At 39.6% G+C, this 25,253-nt stretch overlaps 1 protein-coding gene across 6 annotated transcripts; it reads right to left on the reverse strand.

Annotated features, from left to right (window-relative positions):
* Window positions 1-2,306: 2,306 nt before the first annotated feature.
* On the reverse strand, window positions 2,307-25,086 carry mid1 (midline 1). 6 transcript variants are annotated; one of them, XM_084908103.1, is made up of 11 exons: window positions 16,257-19,855; window positions 13,986-14,707; window positions 12,721-12,780; window positions 8,634-8,729; window positions 8,013-8,120; window positions 5,611-5,759; window positions 5,387-5,514; window positions 4,621-4,764; window positions 3,906-4,067; window positions 3,609-3,816; window positions 2,307-3,331 (listed from the first exon to the last, which is right to left on the reverse strand). In XM_084908103.1, exons 2-11 carry the CDS (start codon window positions 14,649-14,651, stop codon window positions 2,983-2,985), a joined length of 2,070 nt encoding a protein of 689 aa, XP_084764229.1. In that variant the 5' UTR covers window positions 14,652-14,707; window positions 16,257-19,855; the 3' UTR covers window positions 2,307-2,982. The 6 variants fall into 6 exon arrangements, with proteins under 6 accessions (XP_084764229.1, XP_084764225.1, XP_084764224.1 ...); XM_084908099.1 differs by lacking the exons at window positions 12,721-12,780; window positions 16,257-19,855 and adding an exon at window positions 24,939-25,086; XM_084908098.1 differs by lacking the exons at window positions 12,721-12,780; window positions 16,257-19,855 and adding an exon at window positions 21,993-22,371.
* Between the last annotated feature and the right edge of the window lie 167 nt (window positions 25,087-25,253).

The following is a 25,253-nucleotide window of genomic DNA, read 5'->3' on the forward strand; positions in this document are numbered from 1 at the left end:
TGAGGTTTTCTGTCTGTAATGGATTCTGATAACCTACCCAGGATGCACCCCTGCTGCCAGGTGGGGATCAGCTGCTCCAGATCTCCACCTCCACATCCTTGAATTGTATAAGGGAAAGTAAATGGATGGAGGGATGGAGGGATAGAAGTTATAACTACTCATGCTCAAGGACGTGGCTAAAGTTTTGGGCCTCCTGTGTCACCTCTCCAAAGCTGTGTTGTCATAACATTGCAACACCATCATCTGTTTTTGAGGAACAACAGTATTGTGCTCCTCAGTGAGTTATGGTAATACAGCTATATAACGATATGCAACTGAATAATAAATGAATATGAGCTGAAGGCTCTTGTGCTAATTACAGATGCAAAGTTAAGATTTAAAAAACTGACTCATATATGTACTTCACAGTGACTTGGTCCACTGCCTAACATTACTTTTTTACCTTGCACAGGTTAACATAAAACAAAGGAATAATGGGAGATCTGTCTTTAATTCTAACACTCAGCAGAACAATAGACATTAATGGTTGCAACCAGACTGCAATTTGTGAGCTCCATTACCTTGGGGCTCAGTGTTTAATGTTTTGTTTCAGTTCCATGGTCAATGGTCACCCACATCCAATGCACATTTATTAAGGCAACAACTAAAGTTTTTCTAATGTGCTGAATTTTCAATTTGTCTTTTAGTGATGTGGTTTGATATTTATTTCTCATAGAATTTTCTGTTTTCTCATGCCCCCTGCCAGCTGATTGTTGGTCCCCCAGTGCCACCTCATTTCAAAAAATCTTGGGAACACTCCTGTTTGTGTATTTTATTGCATTTTGTTTCTCTGGGAAAAGTGTGTGTATGCATGTACTGGTCATAACAGAACCACTTGAAAGTAACTGTTCGTGCATAGCTGGTTTTGATCGTTAAATAAATAAATAAATAAATGTTAGATGCCTAACCAGAAATTTCAGCTATCATCCAGGTTATGGTGAAGGCCCATTGTAGGTTTTACTAAACAAACACCACAAAACAAACAGATCAACGTGGCGGATGGAATTTGTGGGTGGGACAAAAAAATGGCACCCAGCAACACGTTAATCTATCACAGAAAAAAATAAATAAATCCAGCAGGTGGAGCCCTGGGAAGCATTTTTAATAGACAAAAATTCAGGCTCAGTGATATTTTCACTCCGTTAACTCTTCTATGTCTGGTCCATTTATTCATGCAGAAGTAAAAGTGCAAAAAACAATAATGTGTCTACTTGTGTTTTTCATGCTACAGCGTTTCTTTACTAAAGTTATGTATATAAGCTTAGCATGTTTTACTATTTTTTTTAATCAGTAGAAAAAAACTGTCCTTAAGTTAAATCTTACTAGTTAACAGGAATGAACTATAATACCACTGTTTATTTTACAGCTGACAAATCTACTGGCAAATTTCAATAATTAATTTTAATTTAACGATTTATTTTTTAATTGAGGAGGTGAAGTGACAACTGGCAATGTGTAGCATTTAGTATACTTCTGGTTGACTAGATCCTCTTCACAAATAGCTTCAAGTATTTCTTCCCACACAAAAATGAACACATCACAAAATCAAGCTCTGGTGACATTACATGGAGGAGGTAGTGCTCACTTATTACGGCTTTGTCTGCAGGGTGTCTCATGGGGAGGTCACAGAGAGTTCAGATCTTCTTCTTTTTTTTTTTTTTTGCTCTTGTCTACTTTGTTGAAAGGAAACGCTGCAGAATTCAAGCCACGCTACTCCAATACAAAACGAAATGTCAGAGCAAATCTTGTCAAAAATTGTGTTGTGGCTCAATGCAGGTCAAAGTCAGTCCTGCAAAGCAACGTTGACACTTTTCTTTATGATGGCTGTGTTATCTTTTCATAAAAAAAAGTATTCCGATGTTAAAATAAAACTCAAAAATAAATGATGGTGCATTGTGTTAAGTTACAATGTACTGTTACTGATGATTAAATGAGGTAAAAAAAAAAAGCAGATATATTATAGGAGGCACACATTTTACAAAATTGTAAAGAATGGTGTTTATATACATATATACATATGTGTGTGTGTGTGTGTGGGGGGGGGGGGTTATCAATCTGTCAGAAAGAGAGAGAAATGTCAATGCACAGATTTTTCAAAAATTAATTGTTCTTTTCTTTAAAATTTCTATAGAACTTGCAGTGATTCATTTGTTGTCAGTTGTTTTTCAGTATGCTATTATCCTGTCCAAATCTGCTTTGGTGACAGCCCTACTGAAACATATTTGTGGATTGCATTATTCATAACACAAGGAGGATAGTCACGCAAATAATCATGCGAAGTCACTTTTATTAGATCTTGTCAGAGAAACTTAAAATGGCATAATTATAATGAAGATCCATTTTAAAACGGCTATAATGAGGAGATGAATATTCCCGAGATGCTAAACTTTACTAGAACATTTTCAGAAATAAATACATAAAAACCCCTGAAATGACTGATTTCTTATTAGAATTAAAAAAGTGAAACCGTTCTTAACTATTATTCTTAGATCCTGCATTTACATGTTTTTTTTTTCTTAGAAACATTGACAAGTAATCATTTATATTATAGTGACAACTTTATCAAAGTGCTACGACTTAAAAAAGTTCAAAAACACAAAATTTCCAATGGCCTCTAAATCAACCTTCCACAAACATATGAGCCCGATTAATAGATGTCATTAAAAATTCGCCATTTTCCTTAAAAGTATATTAATAAAAAAAGTGTGCAATATGAATGTAAAAAAATGTGGAGCCAGCTAGTGAATTTGGAATTGTCACCAACCAAAAGAGTAATGTACATAAATGTGCAAAGCAAAGAAAACATTTATTAAATAGCTCAGATTAGTTTTGGAAATCTACACCAATGTCACTGTATCCCTTTTTCTTTTTTTCAAAGGTGCACACTATCAAGTTCCTTTCTGGATACAAAAAAGAAAATCCAGGAAAGACGGGGCAGGTTTATCAGTTTTTGTAGTCTGTTCCCTCTAAGTGATCGGGGATAGGCAGTCCACTCAGGATTGTTAGGCATCTGTTCCAAACATTGAACACAGGGCAGACTGGCTGAGCAAAGTCAATGTCAAACGTATACAAGTGCTGAGAACCAACAGCGTCATAAAAAGACAGAGATCCAGAATCATAGTCCAACAACACCCCGAGACGCCGCAGGTGGGGCGAGGGCTCGATGGGAATCTCTTTACTGTTGTGACGCACCACCCATGAGTTGTTGCAGCGAGACATTACCCAGGAGGCTGAGTTTTTTCCGACCCACTCGTGTTTCGGTGCTGACTTGTACGCAATTCCTACTGCAAACCTGCGTAACCAATGAGAGGAAATAATTACATTTCATAAATACAGGTTTAGTAGTAACATTCTAAATCTGAAACATCATTCACGCTTACATAAAAACAATACATCTACAGACTTAAGCAGAAATGAGAGCAGACATTCTAACTGTAGCAATGTAGCACATTTCATGGAAATCTATCCACTACCTAGCGAGCCTATCTTTGTTTAGTCTTGAGTCCAGCCAACCAGGAGTCTGACACTGAACTACCTGTGAGCCATGCTACGAACTTAAATGTTTTTACCATGTGCTTCCCCCAATCAGAGCCTCCCAGTAATGGCGCCCACTGTCGATGTAGACATTTCCCGTGACACCGTAGCTGCTGTGGCTGGAGAAGCGGTCCTGACTATGGCTCTTCTTGGACGATGTCTCATCCCTCTCTACTGTCAGGTTGTCATGGGACACCCTCAGCTTCCGGTGAGCAGACTTTGGTTCCAGTTTGAATGGCTGACCTTGCAATTTAAAAAGAGTATTAATTACAATTGTCAAGTATTAATAATTATTTAGTAACACAAGCATTTCTGAACAGCTGCTGACGTACTGTTTGTCTTGAGTTTCCCTGGTTCACTGCTGCGGGTTCCAGCCTGGTTTATTGCTTTCACTATGAAAATGTACTTGGTGCCACACTGGAGTCCGTGCACCGTGTAGTGATTTTGCTTGATGTTTGGTACTATCATCCAGCTATCAGCAGATTTACACAAACCTATAGACAAAGCACAAAGCAATTCACCATGAGAATTATTACTAAGTTTAAACTAAGGAGTGAGACAACACAGTATAACAACATGAACTCTTTCAATCTAAGGCTGCTATTTTTAATTCATCAAGTATAGTTGCACTGCTACTCAAGTGTGCTCGAGCGCTGAGGCAGATAAGAATAAATGCTTGATCGAGCATGTTGTGGCTAATTAGGGCGATCAATTCGAGCAGTTAGCTCTTGATTTCAACCCCGAGATAATATCCAGCTTACGATGTGCATCTGGATGTAAATCCAGTCTGACTGTTATTTTCCTTTCCCTTCTGAGATGCAGCAAAAATTACAGTGCATTTTGGAAACATCTCATTACCCACGAGAGCCAGGACAACGCTCTCCACTCCTGCAGCTAAAACACAATATTATGTTTGGATATTGTAGCATACCCCCTCGAACTATTTGAAAATCTTTCTCAGAAATCCTTTTCAAATCCCACCACTATCGTGTTTTCCACCCCAAACATTTGACCGTGGTTCCTTTAGAAAACGACATATGGACTTACTGACAACATTAGATTGGCTGGTGAAGATGGCATACTGTAGCTCGTATGATACAACAGAGAATTCATCATCTGATGTCCAGTGAACCGTGATCGTGTCATATGAAGCTGTACAGAGTTCCTCGCGGATTACTGGTGGATTTGGCGCTGCAAACACAAAACAAAAGGTAAATGTTGCCCAGAGAAAATAATGAAAGCGGAGTTGATTTCATTCTGCACACAACATCAAAATAACAAACAGAGACCAGTGATGGATAAACAGCACCAGCCCTTTGTGTGTATGCACGTGTGTGTTTGTGTGAGTGTCTGCATGTGTCCTTTATTCTGACAAGTGTAATTAATCTATATTGGAGTTCCTCCAGCTATTACAGCTACAGCCCCCATGCTGAGTTAAATTCACAGTGCACAACAGGAGCCGTGCATAAACAATCAAACCTGTTTCATTCAGCAGCAAAAAAACTATTGCTGTAAATTATATGAGCTTTTTAGTTTTCTGCCACTCCTTCACAATCACATAGTTTAAATATGAACTCACCGCTGTTATGCTTGCCGAAGCCTGTAATTTTATAAATCCATAATTCACGGATAAGCTGTGGTTCATTTTAAGTGCATCTTTCAATAAAGGAAGCCGGCAAATCGTATGGAAAAGAAAGTTTTGGGGAACCTGATCAGGCGGTACTAAACAAGCAAAAAGATTATAGTAATTTACATGGAGGATTCATTTCAAACAATTAAATGCTCTATGCTTAACATGTGTGGCCCGACTCACCTGTGAGGTAATCTAAGCTTTCTAGCATTTTCTTCTCCCTTGTGAAGTCCAAAGCAAAAGTATCAAATGTGTCATTCAGGTTAATTTCTGGTAACAGGATTTGGGAGGATGCTGTTGCCATAGACACTCTGGTACAAAGAAAATATTAACATTAATATGTGGCGACAGTTTTACACGCAGTTTCTATTGTTTGTTCCCGTGTCTGCCTTTCGCTGGTGTCTCACCTCTCACAGATACTTTTAGCTGTCTGAAGAAAGCGAGCGTGGTCTGTCTCCTTGAGGGTTTGGTCAGCCTGGGTGATGAGCGAGGAGGACCTCTCAATGCACTGCTTGCAGCCGGCTATCTGCTGGGCTAGCTTCCTCAGCCTCACAGACTGGGCAGAAAATAGGATATGCAGACAGATGAATAGCTTAGTAAACTACCAACCGATGCATGACCTATGAGACGGCAACTTATCCAATGTAAAATTGGGTTTCACTTTGCCAATAAGGAAATCCTGCTGGGGAGAAAAAAACTCTGATTTTTCAGTAGTGTCATAGTCACAAGAGTCTGTCCTACAACCTGTTTTATAAGCAATACTTGCATAAGAGGGGTATTCATGAGACATCCTACACAGTATTGTCATAGAAACCAGACCCTTCTAACCCCCCTCTGTGGCTCAATGGCTTAGTGGCTGAAAGCAACCTCACAACCTGTGTCATGAGCCACGAGGTGTGGAAGGAAAGAGGCCCCCTCCAGAGAGGACCACCACAGGAAGCAAGGCTGATCTTAGTCTGACACTGAACATGGCACAGCATGCTCCCGCTTCTCTAAGGCGACAGGAGAAAAGGAAGGGAAACCATTCAAGAGGCATAACACATCCATATTAAAATTATGGACACCCGCTCCTGATACTGAGGACAAAACAAAGCAATAAACTCTCGTCAGTATAAGTGGCCATCAATATGTTGAAACACAGGTCCACACTGCAGAAGAGAACTGCAATTTTGTTTCTCTTTAGAATCCAAAGTCAGCTTTTCTTTTAACTATTCTATATTGTATTCTATAACCTTAACATAGCCAAGTAAATTGTTTTTGTGCCTAAATCTACAAACAGTGGCAAAAATATATTTGCTTGTTGCCCTATAATTGTTCACATTTACAGGATAGCAAGCAATTACATTTTAGTTCCTGAAGCATGTGTCTGTTTGCCACATATGTTTTTTGTTCTTTCCCTGAAGATTCTTCTCAGTCAGTTGCTAAAACAGCCCCACTGTTAGGCAGCTTGACTGAATACTCAATAAGATGTGAAGCAGGAAACAGTAAACATCACGGTAATGTGTGCTACTTTTTACTATTTGTATATTTTTGATAAAAGCTGCTTTTGAAAAGCCAGTGGTGATTGCTGGGGGGCGGGTGAGAGAAGCTACCCGCTGAGAACAACACATTTTCAAGGCCTGCCTTCTGTTTGCATTTACATGGCTAATAGGAACTCTGAAGGGACTTAATGGCTGACCAGTGGTGGCTACAGCACCATCCATGCTTTCTGTGTTCCTTTACTTTCACTTTCCCATAATCCTGTTTCAGAGTTTTCTTTATTTTTTCTCTACATTGCAACACAGTGTGAGTTTCAATAAGCCACACACTTCACAGACTGCTCATTTCTCCATGCATTGCAAATTTTTTAGACTGTAAAAAATTGTTGCTTGCATAGCTGATGTTTAACTAATGTTCACTTCTTTTTTTTTTGTTTGGTTTGTTTTATTGATGTCCACAGTTCCTCTTGGCAGGAAAAGTCCCTGCTACTAACAAAGAAAACACTTCTGAGAACCATTATGGTCACCAGAAACCGGAAAAAATGTCATCCTTCCTCCATGAATTATTAGAACTATACAAAAGTTTATGCTGCCTGGAAATCAAACTATGTATCAAGACCTGCTTTTATGTAGTGTAACGTGTGTCCAGGTGGAGCCAAATGACACATTTAGAGAACTAACATCAGTACAGATTACAAAGCAGTATGTGTCTGCCCACATTAGCTAACACTGGCCACCATAATCTTCTAGTCAAATCAAAGGCCTACACTGTGAAAGCCTGATTTTGGCTTATCCAGGTAACTTCAGGGTTACCATGGGTTTGCGTTATGATAAAGGCAGTTCACATTTTTGCCTCTGGAGTAGTTTATACTGAAGATTAGAGATCAGCAGGCATGAAATCATTGCCTACTGACCAATCAGTTCCCTGGAAGATAGTATCACCATTCCTGGATGATCCCTGGGACATCATTAATACAGTAAATCATAGTGTTTTTAATACTAAACTACTGTACAGTGCTTTTTCAATTACAATGCTTTTCCTACTGCTGACTTGTATTAGACAATACATATATGTTTAATTCTTCATATTTTTTTTTATCTTCCTTTGTAGACGTTGCATTACATCACTGATGCGTCCTTCGTGCGTTACATACTCTCCCTTTGAGCAGTAGATGTGTGAAGTCTTTTTTTTTACCCATCATCTGTGATTTGTTATTGCTGTATTCTAATAAGAACAGCAACCTCGGGTGAAGAAGCAAGGTTATCAACATGGACAAGGTGATAAACAAACAAACAAAAGCTATCGAGATACAAAGTGTGATAAACGGTACCTTGCCCTCCTTTATCTTGGTAGCTATGATTTGTCTTCGCTGCTGTATGATATTAATCAGCAGGTCACACTCTTCCTGCAGCTTGTTTTCTTGTCGCGATGCATTTACCTAGACAAAACAGGGGTACAGGTAACATACATTAGAGCAGAGTTGCAATCAGCTGTCCTTGTTTACACACACACACACACACACACACACACACACACACACACACACACACACACACACACACACACACACACACACACACACACACACATATATTAATTTAAAGCACAGTCATTTTGAGATAACTGACATAATGCAGTATCTTAATCCTTTATTTGAAAGGCTTTTCAATGAATCACATGCTATTTACTTTATACATATTTATTTATTTATATCTAGACATAAATAAATTCATATTTAGCTTACACATGCTGTTAAAATACCAAATTTGCAGTCATTTAACAATAATTGTTGAGCTTGTGAGTAATGAGCACTCAGTCTTGTTGACGTGATACAATTCCACATTCGGATACAGTAATTCATCACGGTGTTAATAATTTAATGAGTTGTTGCCCACGGATTGCCGGGAAAGCTAAAACTCCCAACCTGAAAGGAACAGACAAATAACCTCACCTCCACATGTTGGCAGGTTTGGATAAGTTTGCCCATCAGACTTTCCAACTCACTGGTCCTCTTGATTAGATTGCTGAGGTTGGAATCCAAGGCTTGCTGCAAAACAAAATTGAAAGGGAACATTTCATTATACACTGCCTCCCCAATCAAACTGTAAACAGCTGAATAAATCCTGGAAGAGAGTTAGGTGAATAGGAACATAAGGACCATATCAAGTGTAATGAGCACGTGAGAGGACACACAGGGTTGCCCCTGGATATGAATGGCCAGATTTGGGCTCTGATCAGTGTGAGCCCCCCCCCCACACACACACACAAGTCCTAGCTTTGTGCCAAAGATCCCATCATACTGCCCACTGAGGCCATGAAGCTAAGCAGAGCATCTGCCAGTAATTTGGACAACTGAACCCAGGGTGTGCTAATCACCGAGTCAGATCAAAGGGTGATGTTTCGAACTTAAGCTCTTACTATAATCGGGCAGCATGATGATGGTGTCCTGTGACATTACAGAATGTCTTCTAATATTATAAGCATTATTCACAGGAAGTAAAAGATTAATGCATGATTATATTAAAATGATTTCAATTCAAACAAAACTGTGGTCTTGCAAAACCAAAAGCAGATGGGTGGAGAAGGTTGTAACTTCAAATATGGATGACAGATTTAGACTGCAAACTGAGGATACTGCACACCCATGCTGTAGCCACTTGTCAATTACAGTGTGTTCATGATCTCTATTTTATTCCAAATTGGACCATAATTTACAAATTTACCATGATGCTGTAATGGATATGACTGGAAATTAGTGCTTCAAAACCATAAACTCATCTGGGAAATGTTTACTGAGGTCATAAATCAAGTAAAAAGTTATTTTCCTCATATACTTCATGCAGCCTAACTGTGTCTTGCTGGCCATTAGGATAAAAAAGCAGTTAAAAGTACTTCTATACTAGCATCATTTAAAAAAACTGACACCAGACATTAAAATAAAATTTAAAAAAAAAAACAACTGAATTTTGGGGTTCTCTTAGAAACCTGCATTTTCAGCTAAATCAAATACAAGCAGAACAACGTATTTCAATCTATTATTAAGTCTTCAGCAATACATGTGAATGCATCTGAAATTTTACAGTCAAACAGTTACAAACTGCCTTTGAATTTCACTGTTTGGAACTATAGCACCTGGTTCCTAAAACATTGATTTAAAAGAAATTATTGTAGAGAACCATAAACACTAATCACAAAAATATAACTCTGACTAACATCCCTTTATTCAAAAGGAAAAAAAAGAACCCACAAATACTTTGAGATGAGACCAAACAAGCACGAGAAGCCTGCAAAGATTTAAAGCAAATAGATGGTGGGAGAGGCTCTGTCATGTTGGTTCAGTCTCACATTGTGATTTCATAAGGTGTGTGAGTCACTGTACTAAAATAGCAGAGCCTCTGTTTTACTGCTCTTACAAATATAATTTATTTATATGGAAAAGAAAATGTGATGAAAGCCATTTCAGATGATCCATTGCAGGTCCAGGTATGGCGGCTTTGAAACCTCCTAAGTGGTGTATGAAACATAAGATATTCAGCTGATGGTGAATACAGCCAAACGTATGACCGTTAAAAACCACAAAGTAAAATCACCTCAGCGAAAATTTTTGCTGTACAGGCATTTTCAATTAAGCTAAAATAACTTCTCTTGCAGCGTGAATATTCTTCACATGTTTAGACAGCTCTGTCTAATGGAGGTCTCTTTCCTAAAATCATTTAAATCTGATGAGAGGAAAGAATAGTGGCTTCCTTTTGTATGGGAAAGCTTCTGGTTCCACACCTTTTTATTGGCTGGCCTCTCTTCCTTCCTCTTAGAGTCCTGAAAGGTCAACGTCAGGACTCAGACTTTTATCCTGTGTCAACATTAGAAATTTTATTCACTGTGCGACTCTTCATCCTGTGAGCAACACAGGCCGTGTTTTGCATTACTTTGCTGGAGAACACCGTAACTGTATTTGTACCATAGTGTGTGTGGTATACATACATGTGTATAATCTGTGCTGTATTTAAGCAAATGAATCAAAAATAGATGCAATTGTAATTGTAAGTTATCAGCTTATACTTACATTTATTAATTACTTTTTGATGAGCTTGCAAGTAGAATCCATTTTTTGCTTTTCATTGTTCACTTTAGTCCTGCCTTGGAATATTTCCAGAAAAAGCAGGTCAGCTGCCTCTACATCTTAACAGGCTCCATTCATGTGGCAATATGAAATCTTGAATGCTGTTTTTGATTGTTCTTGTTTTAGTTTTAAACCGCCTCTTCTCTGCCAAATGTCAAATCAATGCGTACTGCTCCAAGCAACCGAGTCTGCTATGCCTGCGACCAGCCAACCACACCAAAGTGAGTGACCACGCTGGCGAACAAGAATGCCTCTCAGTGCTGGATATTGCTAAAAATTCAACAATGGTTTCCTTCTAAAATGAGAAACGGGCTTTGACACTAAACAGAATAAAGCTTCTTCACCAGCTGTGAAAGTGCTTTCTAAATCAAAATGCAATGGACTTGAACTAGTTTTACTGAAGACATCAAATGTAGTAAGTTAGTAATTAATACAGTCATATTTATGTTTGAACAGGTTAACTAGTAGTCTTTATTCTATAACCTTTCAAAAAGAACTTTTCCAACACTGATTGTAATGATGCAGATTTTTTTTTCCTCACAAAAAATACCACATTAAATATCAGTTGTTTTGATTTTTATAGAACTTTAAAAGTACCCACATACTGTGTGCGACCGAGCTGTTCTAGTATAAGTTCTCTGATGACAATGTTTGGAAATTTATATCACGAGAACATGCGAGGCGTACGTCAAAGTCAAGAGGTGAAACTAATACCTGCGGAATACATGAGTGCAATCTCTTTTTAATTAGGCTCACACAAGGTCAGAACAGAGAAATGAAGAAAATTTAACTTATCCATTTCCTACTATTACTGAAAAGAAATATTTCAGCGCTGTGGTTGAGTATCCCACCGTCACCTCGTTATAGAGTAGTCCTGGGTCTTAATTTCATTTCCTTCTCTTGTTTTCCGCGTGTTTACATGGGTTTCTTCCCACGGTTTTAATCTAGCTGGTTTGATCAGCTCAAGCTTTACAACGTCTGCATGACTGTTTCGTATGTTTACATATAAGCTCTGTGATTATCTGGCAAAAAAAGGGGGTTTTCCTTAATGCTTCTGCCTTTCCTATGACTTTAATAGGAATGCAGCGATATAAGAAAATATAAGATGGATATATAAGATTTATAATTATTTAACTGGGATCATGTCACATAAATGAGGCTGAAACACAGACACGCACACAAAGACACACATGTGTGCCTTTACAAGTCGCAGTATCCCTTTGTCTGGGAATTTGTGAGAAATGTGAGGCACTGTGGCTGTAAACATGTGCTTGAAAAAAGCCAACAACTATCAACAAGCTCAGCTGCATGCCACCTGGGTCCTGTCCTATGCTATGAGAAAAAAACTATTTCTCTCTTTGTTGAAAATTGTCGTTTCCTCTTTCACTTGGGCTAACAATGCAACTAACAGTGCATGTGCATCGAGGAAAAAAAAAAAGAGTAAACACATGAAATAGTAAAATATGAGATACGGCGAAAGGATACCGAAAAAGGTAATTGGTTAATGTTTTTCAAGAGAGAAAATAGACCTTTGCTTATAGCAGTCTGCAAGAGGATAAAATGATTCGGTTCGCCTTAATTCACCCACAATCCTAATGTCTGCAAACATCTGCAGGATTTTATTCTCATTAAAAGGGAAGTAACAATGTCACAGCACACATTAACTACTTCGTGAAATAATTAAAACACACCAGGCTCACAATGCTGAGTGCTTTAACTCTAGCATTAATAACCATCCAGGCCATATTGCCAGGCCTCATTACTTCATGTTATGCAGACCAGCTGCAACTAGCGTTTCACTTTCATTTCACTGGTCTTGATTTGGTAATCGATCCCTTCAAAAGTTACATTCAGGTCCAGGCAGATCTACGCAGTAAATCTGCCCCGAATGTGTAATTAAAGAAATGATGCTGATCACCTGCTCTGCCTCCTGGAACGAATGATCACGCCCCACACAGAGAAAGCGGCCGGGAGATTTCTGCACAATGACAGCACGATCAAACAAAGGAGAGAGGTTAAGGCTAGTCCTATCTTCCCAATATGTTGCAAAAAGATTGTTTATATCCCACTTCCACTGTGACCAAGCATTGTGAAAGAAAGGAATGGGGACAAAAAAGGCTTTCAGTGCTGCGTGTGATACATAAAACTATCCTTTTGTGAGTCATGCATTAAGGGAGTGTTTTGTGAAAAGAATAAGGGTGCTCTTTTTTTGTTATGCAGCCTATGCCATGCAGACAAACTTTAAGGTGAACTTTAACTGAACTGAAAAGCTTTTTGCAGCCGAGTTTAAGACTTTCCCAAATTAAAACAGTAAATGTTTGATGTTCCCTTGTGTATGGTAACTTTCTTTTTTGTGTTAAAGTTCCATGGAACAACTGGCTTATAGTGGACGATAAAATCATCCTGTTGAGTTTGCGAGTTACTTTATACACCTACCTAAGCTAGTTTTTTTATGATAGAAGCTTATTTGTGAAGAAAAGTCGAACCGCCCTTTTATACTCCAGCAAACAGCATCTTCTTATGTCTTATTCATGTCGGCCCATCTACTGACAATGAGCAGTACTACCTAAAAGTGTGAAAGCAGTCTCTGACTGGCCAAGTGGGAAACAGCTTCAAAGTAAACACATTATCGCTAAGCGTAATTTAGAGAGGAAGTCATTTCGTACAATTATTTATTTCACAATGCCGAATAAAGGAACTTTTGTAGTGTTTGCTAATTCGCTACAGAAAAACTCAACTCTAAACTTGCTTCACAAAAACACCCCTCTATCTCTCTCACTAGAACTGCGAAGTATTATTGCACTTATTCTTGTAAATCATCTGTATTTTTCAAGTAGCAAATCCGTCATGGAGTACTTTCTTGTTGACTGTCTGTTTCAGATAAACGACTTAAAAAATAAATCGATGAGATTTAGTTTCACATGCCTGTAATCAATACTCTTAATTTATCTCTGTGTGTTTGTGCGTTGCCAAAATCGAGCTGTGCAAAAAGCCCACTTAAGTTTATCATAATGTGGAAATTCAAAAATTCATTATCAGCTTGCCAACCTGTCATGCTGAGAAGCTGAAAGAGGTTTTTGAAAAATTCAGAAACCGTCTCTCAATTTTGTGCTGGTAACATTAGTGAAAAATCTGTTCTCACTGTGCCCTAAATCCCCGAGCTTCTCTAAAATTATTTCTTACCTTGAGTTTGTCATATCGGTCACTGAGGGCTGCTACTTGGTGGTCTCGGTGTCGGCCAACTAGCTTACACAATGCGCAGATCAGCTGCTCGTCCGTCACACAGTACATGTTGACCTTCTCGTCCTCGTGCTCCAGACACATAAGCCCTCGTAGATGTGAGTCAAGCAAGGGCTCGATTAGACGGTGGCCCGTGAAAGGCTTTTTGTTTGGATGGGTGGCCTTGAGACACTCCTCGCAGTATGACACCTCGCAGGTGACGCAAGTCTTCACGGCATCCTGTGGAGGGTCCTGTTCGCAGAACTGACACTGGACCCGGTTGCAGGGGGACGTCATGGCTGTGCTGTCAGGGACGGCTCGCTCACGCCGAGTCTCGTTAGGAGAGTTGGGTCCACTTAAAGAAGCTTTCTGGTAGCGGTCGATGATATTCTGCAGAGTGACGTTGCGTTTGAGTCCCTCTAAGCCCCTCTGGTTGAGGGTGATGACATAGCGACAGGTGGGGCACTGAAAGGCGCTGATGGACTGAATTGGCTCGCTGGGGGTGCAGTGGGAGACCAGGATTCGGTGGGCGCAATTGAAACAAAGACTGTGAGCGCAGGGTAACAGCAGTGGGTCCTCGAAAAGCTCCAGACAGATTGGACAGGTCAGCTCAGACTCCAGCGTTTCCATTTTCAAGCAAAACAAAGCGGGATGTTCAGCGAAATCCAGGGAAGCTGATCAGCTATCTGTAAAGATGACACGAAAATAAATCAGGAAATGCTAGCAGCAGCGACAAAGGTTAAAAAAATGATAGACTGTTGCTTATTAGTTTCTATCAAGTTATTTTTCTGAGATTAACTGATGGAGAAACGATAGTTAGCTGGAGTCCTAATGTCCACAATCAAATCCAAAATATTCTTTGGAAGAAACAATAAAAAACACATTACGCATACCCGATCTAATTACCAGTATTTATAAGTTATTCATCTCTACTTGAGTTTCAGTCGATTTCTGGTGCATGCTGAATGTAAAAAACATTAATATTTTATTACATAAATATTTGTAAGAGATATCTGATTATGGAAATGAAGAATACTGGAAAAATAAAACAAGCAAGCAGGAGAATTCTCGGGCAAAAACACGTGTTTGCACATAATACATAAACATGTATCAGCTTTCAGTTTGGTCTGTGTGGCTCAACTGAGAACTTAAAGAATGCAGCAGCAGCTCCTTTTAATTTGGCACAGGAATAGTCTAGCCTGTCTATACTGTAGCCCGTAGGCCAGCAGGCCAGTGAGGACTGACAACTCAGCCAAGCAGAAGTGTATTGGCCTGCTTGCTGATGGCTGGGGCTACACACCATCACAGACACTAAGCCTTTGTTCCCGGCCAGTCAGACACCCCAGCTGCGAGTGGACACACTGTGCTCACAGCGTCTTTCTATGTGAACTCTCTACCTCCACTCATTATGTGTGAAGAAGGCAAAAGCTCATTATCAGGACAGTCGGGCACAAGTAGCCTTTTGAAGTTATGAGGATACAGCAATTACCTATGAGCTACAAACCTGGGTTTGTTCTTTCTATTCTATTCAAATCCTCGCAGACATTCAGTGATCCCACTGTACTGCACAAGAAAAGAAGCAATTGTTGCACTTGTCTCTTGTGACTCTGATGCATCTGCGGGCCTTTGTTTCAGTGCTATTTTGTTCTTTAAAGGCAAAGCAGCAAATGTAGGTGCCTAGAAATTGAGAATCAAGGGATACCGCTCCATTGTCCAAACCCCTCTGGTGTGAACAAAATATGCTTTCAGGAACAAATATTATTTAATAACAATACTATATTATGTTAACTTTACAGATGATATGAAGTCATTTTTGCATTGTACTAAAGCAAATAAACCTCTACAGGGTAACAACATGATAGTAAAACATGGTAAAAAAAACTTCTTGTTCAAAATTTCATCCACTTGTTAGATTTTCCGTAGCAAGAGAAAAGACAAAATCACACATTATAGTTTTTTTAGCAAAGCAACTGGATAAACATAATGCTTTTGCGAGTTGTTATTTTCAATAGGATGCCCTAAATACAAACTAAATAAAGGGCTTTGTGTGACAAACACAAAGCAAAAAGACACTTATCCTCTGATGTCATCGCTTATGGTATAAAATATCCACACATTATAAAAAGCTTGTAAAACAACACTGTGGCAAAGAGCCCTTGCAAAGTGCGTTACAGCCCCAAGTACATTACGCACTCCTGAAAGTGCTCCCATTCATACACAGTTTACTTTACCCACCGATGGATTTCGCCCCACTTTGTACTGCCGAGACATTTTTGCTGAAGGAGAACTTCTGACTCGAATCATGAAAATATGTTTATACCACAAAATGCACCAGTCATTAACTCCAGCATGCTTGTAGAGATATGCATCCAGATGGCACAAGTTTTCAGAGCCCCATAAGTCCTGCAGCAGAGCTGTCATTAAGCAAGTGATTGAGCAAGAGGTAGCAAGCACAACAGGAAAAGTTGCCCGACAATTCCAGGAAAGCCAGCTCCACCTACAGCTGGAGCTCAGGCCAGTACTGGAAGAAGAGCGAGAGAGAGAGAGAGCAGGCAACAGCGAGAGAGAGGGAGAAAGAGAGAGTGCGCATGTAAGAGAGCGAGAGTCAAAATCAGCAAATAAGCAGAGGCACAGTATCATGTAGAGCCCTAGCTCACATCCTCACAGGCAGGTCAGTGTCCCCTCAGCCTTGCCCATTCAGAAATTCAAAGCGTTCGGATCAGTTTCAGGTTCCCTTGTGTGACTGTACCTCTGCTTCAAGCAGCACAATGCTGAGGTACTTGGCAATTCCACCGGAGATTCAAAAAGAAAGGCTGAAGACACAAACACAGATGAGAAGGAGCCCGGGAGGCAGCGGGACTCATCTGTGATGTGGGACAGAGGTTTGGGATTCCCGCAGCATCCAGCCAAGAAAATTATGTGGAATCGCTGGTTTACCATCTATCGGAGTCTGTTATCCCTCCTCTCTGAGGCCATTGTTATTTAATATGCAACAAATCTGATGCAATGGATTTTTACAGGCTGCAAAATAACTGTAAAGTCGCTCAGCAAAAAAATGCTGAGGCACCAAGAATCTGCCATACAATTACAAATAAAGACTGGCACTTTCTAACATTATGTGCTACATTCCAGTCTGTACCAGCTGGCCCTCATGTGGGAATCACTGAGGTACCATCTGCCTACCATGTGCCTCTATTTCCAGACACACCCCTGCTGCGCTCCATTTGAATTCTTCTGTCAATCAAAAGAGTCCCCAGGGTGACTTTTCTCTCTGAGAGACAGGTACACTATAACTATTAAAGGCATGCTACAGTTCGTACAAAGGACTGGGTAGAAGGTACATTGCTTGCGAGATACATATTGGAATGTCACTGGTATTCCCAGGGAATTTGGTGTCTATCATAAGACCACACGGAGAATTGATCAGTTTGAATAAACAGCTCTTAGGGAAACCAGGAGAAAATGTACATTGATGACTGAAAAGATTCAAAGTTAAGTTTAAAAATAACCTCTTTTTTTTTGCTCTTTACCAAAGTATTCACCAGTGTAGGGCAAAATTCTGACTTCTGTTCCCATTTAATGAGAAAAAGGGGAACAGTCAAATGCTGGTACTTACTGTCTGTCTATGGGGCATTGTAATATTGCCTACATAAAATTTCATTACCTTTTGGGACAGGCTGTATTAGGTTATATCGCATATCCACACCAATTGGAACATGCATTAATAATGACAGACATTGTACTGATATAATATTGCTATGGGAGTATTCAGGTGTTATGAAGTTACATACTTTGAGACCATAAAGCATTAAATATGAAAACAAATGAGATCCAAAGTTCAATTCTCTCAACAATAATGGTTAAATAAGATGAGACCTTAATTTTGGAGAGTAATACGTCCGTACAACCAGAATACTACATAAAACCTTGTACAAAAACATCTGACTCTATACATTACTTTAACAGCTACGTTTGGCAAACTGATTGCTTTTGGATAAGTGCAGCATTTTCAGCTGACAGTTTCTCTTCATACTCTATACTGAGAAAGATGCTTAGGGTATGGTATCCAAAGAATCACAGGTATGGGAAATAACAAATTAAATGTGTGATTGTCTTTAAACTGGAGTACTAACTGACAATGTGTAATTTTATTTGATTAGGAAGTCGCCTAATGGGTCACTAAGAGATGAAACAATTACAAAGTCTCAGATATGAAGACAATTTCCTGTTCAAGTACTGCCTAATCCCTTTGGTTATGGTCTTTTATCGCCCTTAATGATAGCTCTGAACCCTGTATTCGGAGTCTGAAAGAGTGTGATTGCTCTTTGTCTTCCTTCCTGGGGCACACACCTAACATATTTATCTGTAATCCTGTCTTCACAGCGTAGCTGTGACCAATGTGTGGCCTGTTGCTGCTCCCTGAAGCAGCCAGCTCAGCAGCGGCCCACTCTGGCCTAATATGATTTACAGCTGCAGCAGCACAAATCAGCTGATTAGACTGACAAATCTACCTGATGTGCAGCTGCACACATTACTGAGATTAGCTTAATGGGAACTGGCCCTGACCAAGGGCTACAAATGCTGTTATTTAAATGATTACGGAGGACAAGTTAATTACAAATCTAAATATTTCGGCAACTGAAATCAAAAAGCATCTGTCAAGCACAACTGCACGGAGAAGAATAACAGCGTTATAAGTTTTGGTGTTGTGGCTGTGCAAACAAAGCTTTAGCTGGAAAACAGCTCCAATTAATGTTAGCAATGGCATTCTCACAGCGTAAGAAATGGAAACGGAGGTGTAGAGGTCAGCTGAAATATGTTCATTCTTCCTGCCTGTCACTTCTCTGCATGTTTACTGACACAGGTCATCCCGGTCAACATCAGAAGTTGCACCAAACTCTCATTTCCTCTCGGCGGCTTGGCAGGTGGCATCAGCGGGGAAACACTGTATCCTTTCCACCACCACAGGAACTTTAGAAAATGTGACTTTCCAAGTATGCAGCTGTGGTTTTGTGACTCAAACGTCCACACAGAAGAAATATCTCCTTTACCTCGGATCTATCTCAATCTGCACGTTTTTGCTGAAATCATAAATAATGTTTAGACCTGCTCTTGTTTACCGTCTGTCCCCTGTGCGAGGACAAGCAGTTTGCAGACGTCATTCAACAAGAATGAGTCTAACTTTTGTGGAAAACATTCAAAGAGCGACATCGTGTGGCTGATTTGTGAACTACAGCAAGTACAGTGTCCGGTCTGACGTTAAAATTAAATGGTGACCTATAAATTCCCACCAAAATAAAAAATAACTGCAATCTTAAGAAACGTGTAAAAAATTTAATAGTCAGTTAATACTTCTGTTCCCAAAGTGTCCACCACTTGCAGCTCCTTCTCCTAAACTCTAATTATTATACATTATAAAAAGACCTCGTGAGTTACCATGGTGACAGCTTGATATCTATTTGTCACACTAGTGATCAGAGGCAGTGCTCTGGTGGGATGATGTCTAACATTCCTCCTCAAGTGAATGAGATAAGTTACTTATTAACAGGGGCAACCACAGACTCAAATGCAATAACTCAGCTTCACTCTTCATTAGCTCTGCTCTGTTTTTATGTATGCAGGGCTGATGCAAATGGGCTCACGCATGCACGCACAAACACGCACACACACATATATAAATATATATAGAGAAAGATTTTGCAGAGGGAAAATGTCTGTATCCTTTATCTTATCAGCTCCGTAAATGGTATTTTGTAGGTCACGAGGCCACAAGATTGTGGTTGAAAGAGTGGCTTTATCTTCCTCAGTGCTGCAGTGGATCTCTAAGTCTGAGCAAGGGTTGAAAAAAAAGGGAAGTGGGAGGAGAGAGAGAGAGGGAGGGAGGGAGGGAGGGAGAAATGAAAATAAGGCTAAAAGATATATTCTTTCAGGCAGAGGCCATGTAAAAGTGTGTGTTTTAGGAAATGCTACACTGAATTGCTGCTTTAACACTGGAAATCGACTTTGTCTGCTCCTACTCTCTTTGACGCTTTTTAATTACAAAATCCCCGTTGGCCCTCCAAGTTAGTCATCTTATTCCACAAGTTCTACCCACACTTCATAACATGAAGGAATCTGTGAGCACCACAAGGCCAAACCACCTCAGCTCTTGCACAGATCCTTGCCTGCAGGCTTAGAAACATATGACTCATTGTTTTGGTAGAAAAATACAGAGGCACAGAAACACAGTGAACAGAGCTAAGAATGACCCTCTGACTTACCTGCCACATGATTACAGCAATAAACAAGCAGAAGGAAAGAGCCACGTTTAAAGTCAGTCAGTGTTGATAGTTAGGCTCTACCAAGCTGATCCACTGCAGCGGTCTGAACTTTAAGCAAAGTCACTCACCCCCTGAATCTCTGTGAGTTTCTGACACTAACTCTTTCCTCCTAGCCTACTGAAAAAACAGCAGGAAGATCAAAACTTACCACCCTTTTCTCTTCCCTCACTGAGAACTGCACCTATCCCATCTACAAGTAGTGGGCTGCAAATTGTTGAGATAGCCAATCATAAGAAAGGGGCAGGCCTTTCACTGGTTTGGTCTGTCTCTCGGAACTGTTAGAGCATAGGGTGTTACCATAACTCCGGAAAGAGGTTTGCTGTCATCCTCCAATGGATTTTTTCCCCCAAATAGCTGAGCTGCATGCCACAAAAACAACATGCACTGCATTAATAAACAGATTCATTTCAGATTCATTGCATGTTTCGTACGATGAGATTTGCATATAATATAAACCAAAATTTGCAATGCTTTATAGTTAACCCTGCTAAAATTAGTCTAGAATAATGCAGCTAGAAATATGCTTCACGCCTAAGTCACGGTTCAATGGAGCCAAATGGAATAGTGCCTCATGAAACACAGTAATCAATTATTAATCAACTGTTCAGAAAGTACAAGAGCGACACTTTGCAAATGCTATCATGGCTAAGCAGAGGTATATTAATAGACTGTCAGTCATTTATGCCATATAACTATTAAGAATTGCTATCTTCATTATCTCAATGCTGATGAATAACATTGCTCAAAGTAGGAAGGTTACTTTACGTTAGCTTGGAAAACGCTCAGAAGAAAGCTTATTTCTTAAAGCAATAACACCTTTTTTTTTTCTTTCTTCCTTTTTTTTTCTTGTGAACACATTCACTGAAATGGAAACACACAGGAATGTAATGTGGCTGTGACAGCTGACTTAGATATTGTTGAAAGTTTTCTCAGATTGTTGGCATCTGTTCACCAGTCTCACAGAAACGCTTCCAACGCAAACATGTGCTGGCTGACAGGATTGGCATCCAAATAGTGAGACTGATAACATCAAGTTTGATCCGTTTATTAGCACTGAATTCGAGCTTACTTTTGAGGCAGAGCATTACCTGCAACAAGCTTGTCAACAACATAAGGTCAGAGTGGTTTTTGTTCTTCTTTTTTTAAATGGCATCCATATAAAGCAGACGTTTATGTTGTGGGGTTAAACTACAATATATAAGGCATGGCTTGGTTTGGATTAACTTTAAGCCAAAACCCCGGAGGAGGAGCAGTGAGACCTTATTTTTCAGTATAAAAAAGGATCAAAAGAAATGTAGGGGAATGCCAAAAAAAACTTAGATTCTTATATATGTTAACTCAAATAATGAGTTGAAATGCATCATGACTGCAGCAGCAGTTAGGTCAGCACCATGTGCAGTGTGGAAGCATGCAATAAAGTGCAAAAATATTTAACTGAGCACCACAGAAAAATTCACTGGGCCATAAAATCAGCATTGATGTTTGTTTACATTTTTATATCTACATTTCAAACATGCAGACAAAAAAAATATGCAGAATACCGTATTTAATTTAGCACACTAAAACTCCCTCAAAGCCAAACTCCAAAGTCTAAAAGAAACCTAAACAGCTTTTAAAGTGTCATCCACTGGAAATACAGATCACGCCTTACCTCGCTGTCTGTTACTCAGTCAAGCACACAGTTCACAGCCAGGGTGACAGATGAATACAGAAATAAAGCCCAGGAAGGGATTTTTCTCAAAACACCGGCTTTCCTCAGAAGCCTCCCTTCAGCTCCCACTTTCTGTCTGGGTTCTGCTGCTTCATCTGTCTCACTGCTATCTCTGAAATTCTCTTCACACAGCCTCTTTTTCTCTAATCCTCTATAAAAGAAGCCGAAACTGCTCCAAATGGTTCAACCAGGCGCCGACTTCTCAGGCTTTTCCCTCTTTGTATTATTTTGTTGGCTGGGATCATTAACTTAGTCCCATGAGAACACAAGGAGGTAAATAAGCCCCCTCCTTCCTGTGGGAGGCTGTCAATCACAAATGATGATGAGGCAGTGAAGGGGGTGCTTTTAGCCAACAGGGAAGAACTCCTGATTGGTCACCAGGGAACAGAGGTGCTCTGCATGACAAATGAGAGCTCTGGGATAGATTGAATTGTGAAGATGCTCAGCGAAGTTTACATGCTCTTTTATAATAGACCTTTTGCGTCTTATTCATTCACCTGTCAAAAGAATGTAAAGCCATGGTAATGAATAATGAAAGAGGGCAGCAAATGTCTATTTAATGCAGCTGAATTCAGGAAAATGTAATTTATGTTGTAAACGGCTAACTACTGTCAACAGAAATAATCCCAGGATCTTTAAATGACTCTTTGGTACAGTCTGGACACTCAGCGGGGGGACTGCGAGGCAAGTATAAAGCTTCCGTTGCCATGACAGTGTGGCAAGAGCAACGGTGCATCTTGGCGCTCCAGCCAAATGCCACTCTAATCTTTTCACTGGCAAACCTTCAGCTCTCTCTTCACAGCTTGTTTGTTTCTCAGTCAAGCCTACTGCTGTCTGTCACTGTCCAGTTCCTTCCAGCAACCCATGCCAATCTAAAGTCTGCAACGTTTTGTAAGGAGCAAAAATGTGTAAAGACGCTGTTAGCGAGACAACAATACCTGAGAGAGGTCGCTCTCCTCCCGGTGACCATGACTAAATTGAGAAACAAAAGGCAAATTAAGCGGGGTGACTCCTATGGCCATGTAACTAACATACTAATGGATGTGAAACTTCACAGGACAAATCAATTTAATACATAAAAAACAACCAAGCGGCATATGAAGATGAAGCTAATATGTCACAAAAACCTAGTGGCATTTTAAGGCCGGCTCCCAAACCAAAGAGCAGAAATAAACACATTTATGGCATCATTTTTAAATAATTCACTTTATGGCTTAAAATTAATGGCAGGGCTGTTCTGGGTGGTACAGCGAGCTAGTACCAATAAGGCTGCTAGCTTGCTGTTAAGCTTTACCTGCGCTAATGTGAGTCACTGAGCTTCTTCTTGACTTCTTGTTACAGTTGGACAAATAATTTGTCCAGTTGGTGATTACAATTCAAATATTTTATTTGTATGTGACTGTGCGACCAGAAAGTCTGTAAAGGGACCTTGCTAAACAAGCTAGCTATTATTTCCTGAGAATTTAGCACTCTTTTAACACTCCTTCCTTACATTCTCTTCTTTCTGGGAGCAGAAAACAGTAATAATGCTAAAGTTAAGTCTGGGTGCAAAACACAGCAAAGGTAGATATTCCTCACATCAGTCCTTAGATGCACGCGACCTTTTCAATAATTTCCAACAGCAAGAAAATCAACAGGAAAGTGCTATTGCTCTGAGTACTATATATATATCCACAAATTGTCTGCAGAATAATTAGTTCACTGCTTGCTCTCATATTGAGAATCATATTAGGGCAGTAAAAGGCAATAAAACTCAGGACATTAGAGTCATCCTGACATTTGCGGCCAGTGCTTTTTAAAGATGAAAATGACTTGCTACTTCAAGGTCAGTCTAAAGTCTCGCCCTATTCTGAACTGTAATAAACGCGAAGTGGAAAAATGTCTGTTTCTGTTTTACTCATCCCATAAATATAAAACTTGTCTGGGCTGTGGTTTTAACAACTGTCCCCACCTCACCCACTGGAAACTCAATCTGATCCTTGTTAACACACAAATTCTCAGGGGCTTTCAAGTCCAGCAAATTGATCCATATTTATTTTGGTATCTTCTTGTTACTTAGTAGCTCTGCTTTCCACTAAAAGCAGATATAATAAACTGTATAAATCCAAATATTTACCACGGATTATGTCATAATGCATCAACATGACTGAAATATAAACTGGCAGTTTCATTCTATCAAGCTGATATCAAATTGGACTCCAGATGTTTGAGGAGTAACAGAAGCAATTTTGTTTATGCTTTGTTAATGCATTTGTATATGTGACCTTTTGTGGACTGTTTTCTTAGTGTAATCTTACTAGAATTAAAAAAAAGGTCATATTATAGCGCCCATATATTTCCTTATCAATAAATAACAGCAAGGCTGGAATAATTATTTAAACAAATGAATATTCATCCTCACTAAATAAGGCCATTTACAGCCTGAGGCAGTTCTCTTGATGATGGCTGGCACATCAAGCTCTATAAATTGGGGGGAAAAGACCTGAAAAGGGCTAGAAATATGCTCCTGAAAAAGCAGATAAGAAGTTAGAAAAAAATAGGCCGTGAAATTGAATGTTACATAAACTTTGATGAGGGAAAAAAACAGGATCTATCCAAGTGAACAAATGAGCATTTTTAAACTGCATCATCATCATCATATGTTTCATCTTGGTGTTTAGTCTTTCCCAAGTTCAAACCTCTTTCATACCTAACAAAGAAATTCTTAAATATACATTAAACACAGAATAAAATTTAAGGTGACATTTTGGAACTAGAGGACAGACACCATATGCTCCAAACAATGCTCTGACAATGATGAGAAATGCTCACTTAAAGCATCAGGACTAATTAAAGAGTCAGGGTATTTCATTAGCAGCCAAACAGTAACAAGTAAATCTGACTTACATGGTATAGCAGAATAATCTTCAAAAACGCAGAAGTAAGATGCAACTCCCACTGACAGCTCAGCTCTGTTTTTCAGCAGCACATGGGAAATTAAACAAAACATACAGTAGCATCCTGGCTAGTCTCTTTCCACACTCCCTCCCTCATTGGTAAAGCTCTCTACCCTACCCCAACCCCAGCCGTATGCTCATGCAAGCGTAAAACATGTCCAGGAAGCGTCACTTCCACTGGGCTATTTCATGGATACTGTCTCCATTAATGCCTGGGCCGACCAACCCCTCCCCTATTCCGGGGTTGAGCTCTTGCCCCTGGCAC

This window comes from Perissodus microlepis, chromosome 16, assembly GCF_051167445.1.
Source record: "Perissodus microlepis isolate ML-2025 ecotype Zambia chromosome 16, ASM5116744v1, whole genome shotgun sequence".
Taxonomy (NCBI): Eukaryota; Metazoa; Chordata; class Actinopteri; order Cichliformes; family Cichlidae; genus Perissodus; species Perissodus microlepis.

Coding starts and splice junctions, on each gene's coding strand:
- mid1 (XM_084908103.1), bottom strand. CDS start 14,651: ATGGAAACGCTGGAGTCTGAGCTGACCTGTCCAATCTGTCTGGAGCTT. Junction 5,760..8,012: donor CCAAGATAAAGGAGGGCAAG/GTACCGTTTATC, acceptor TTTTCTGCCCAG/TCTGTGAGGCTGAGGAAGCT. Junction 4,765..5,386: donor AAGCTTAGATTACCTCACAG/GTGAGTCGGGCC, acceptor TTGTGTTTGCAG/CGCCAAATCCACCAGTAATC.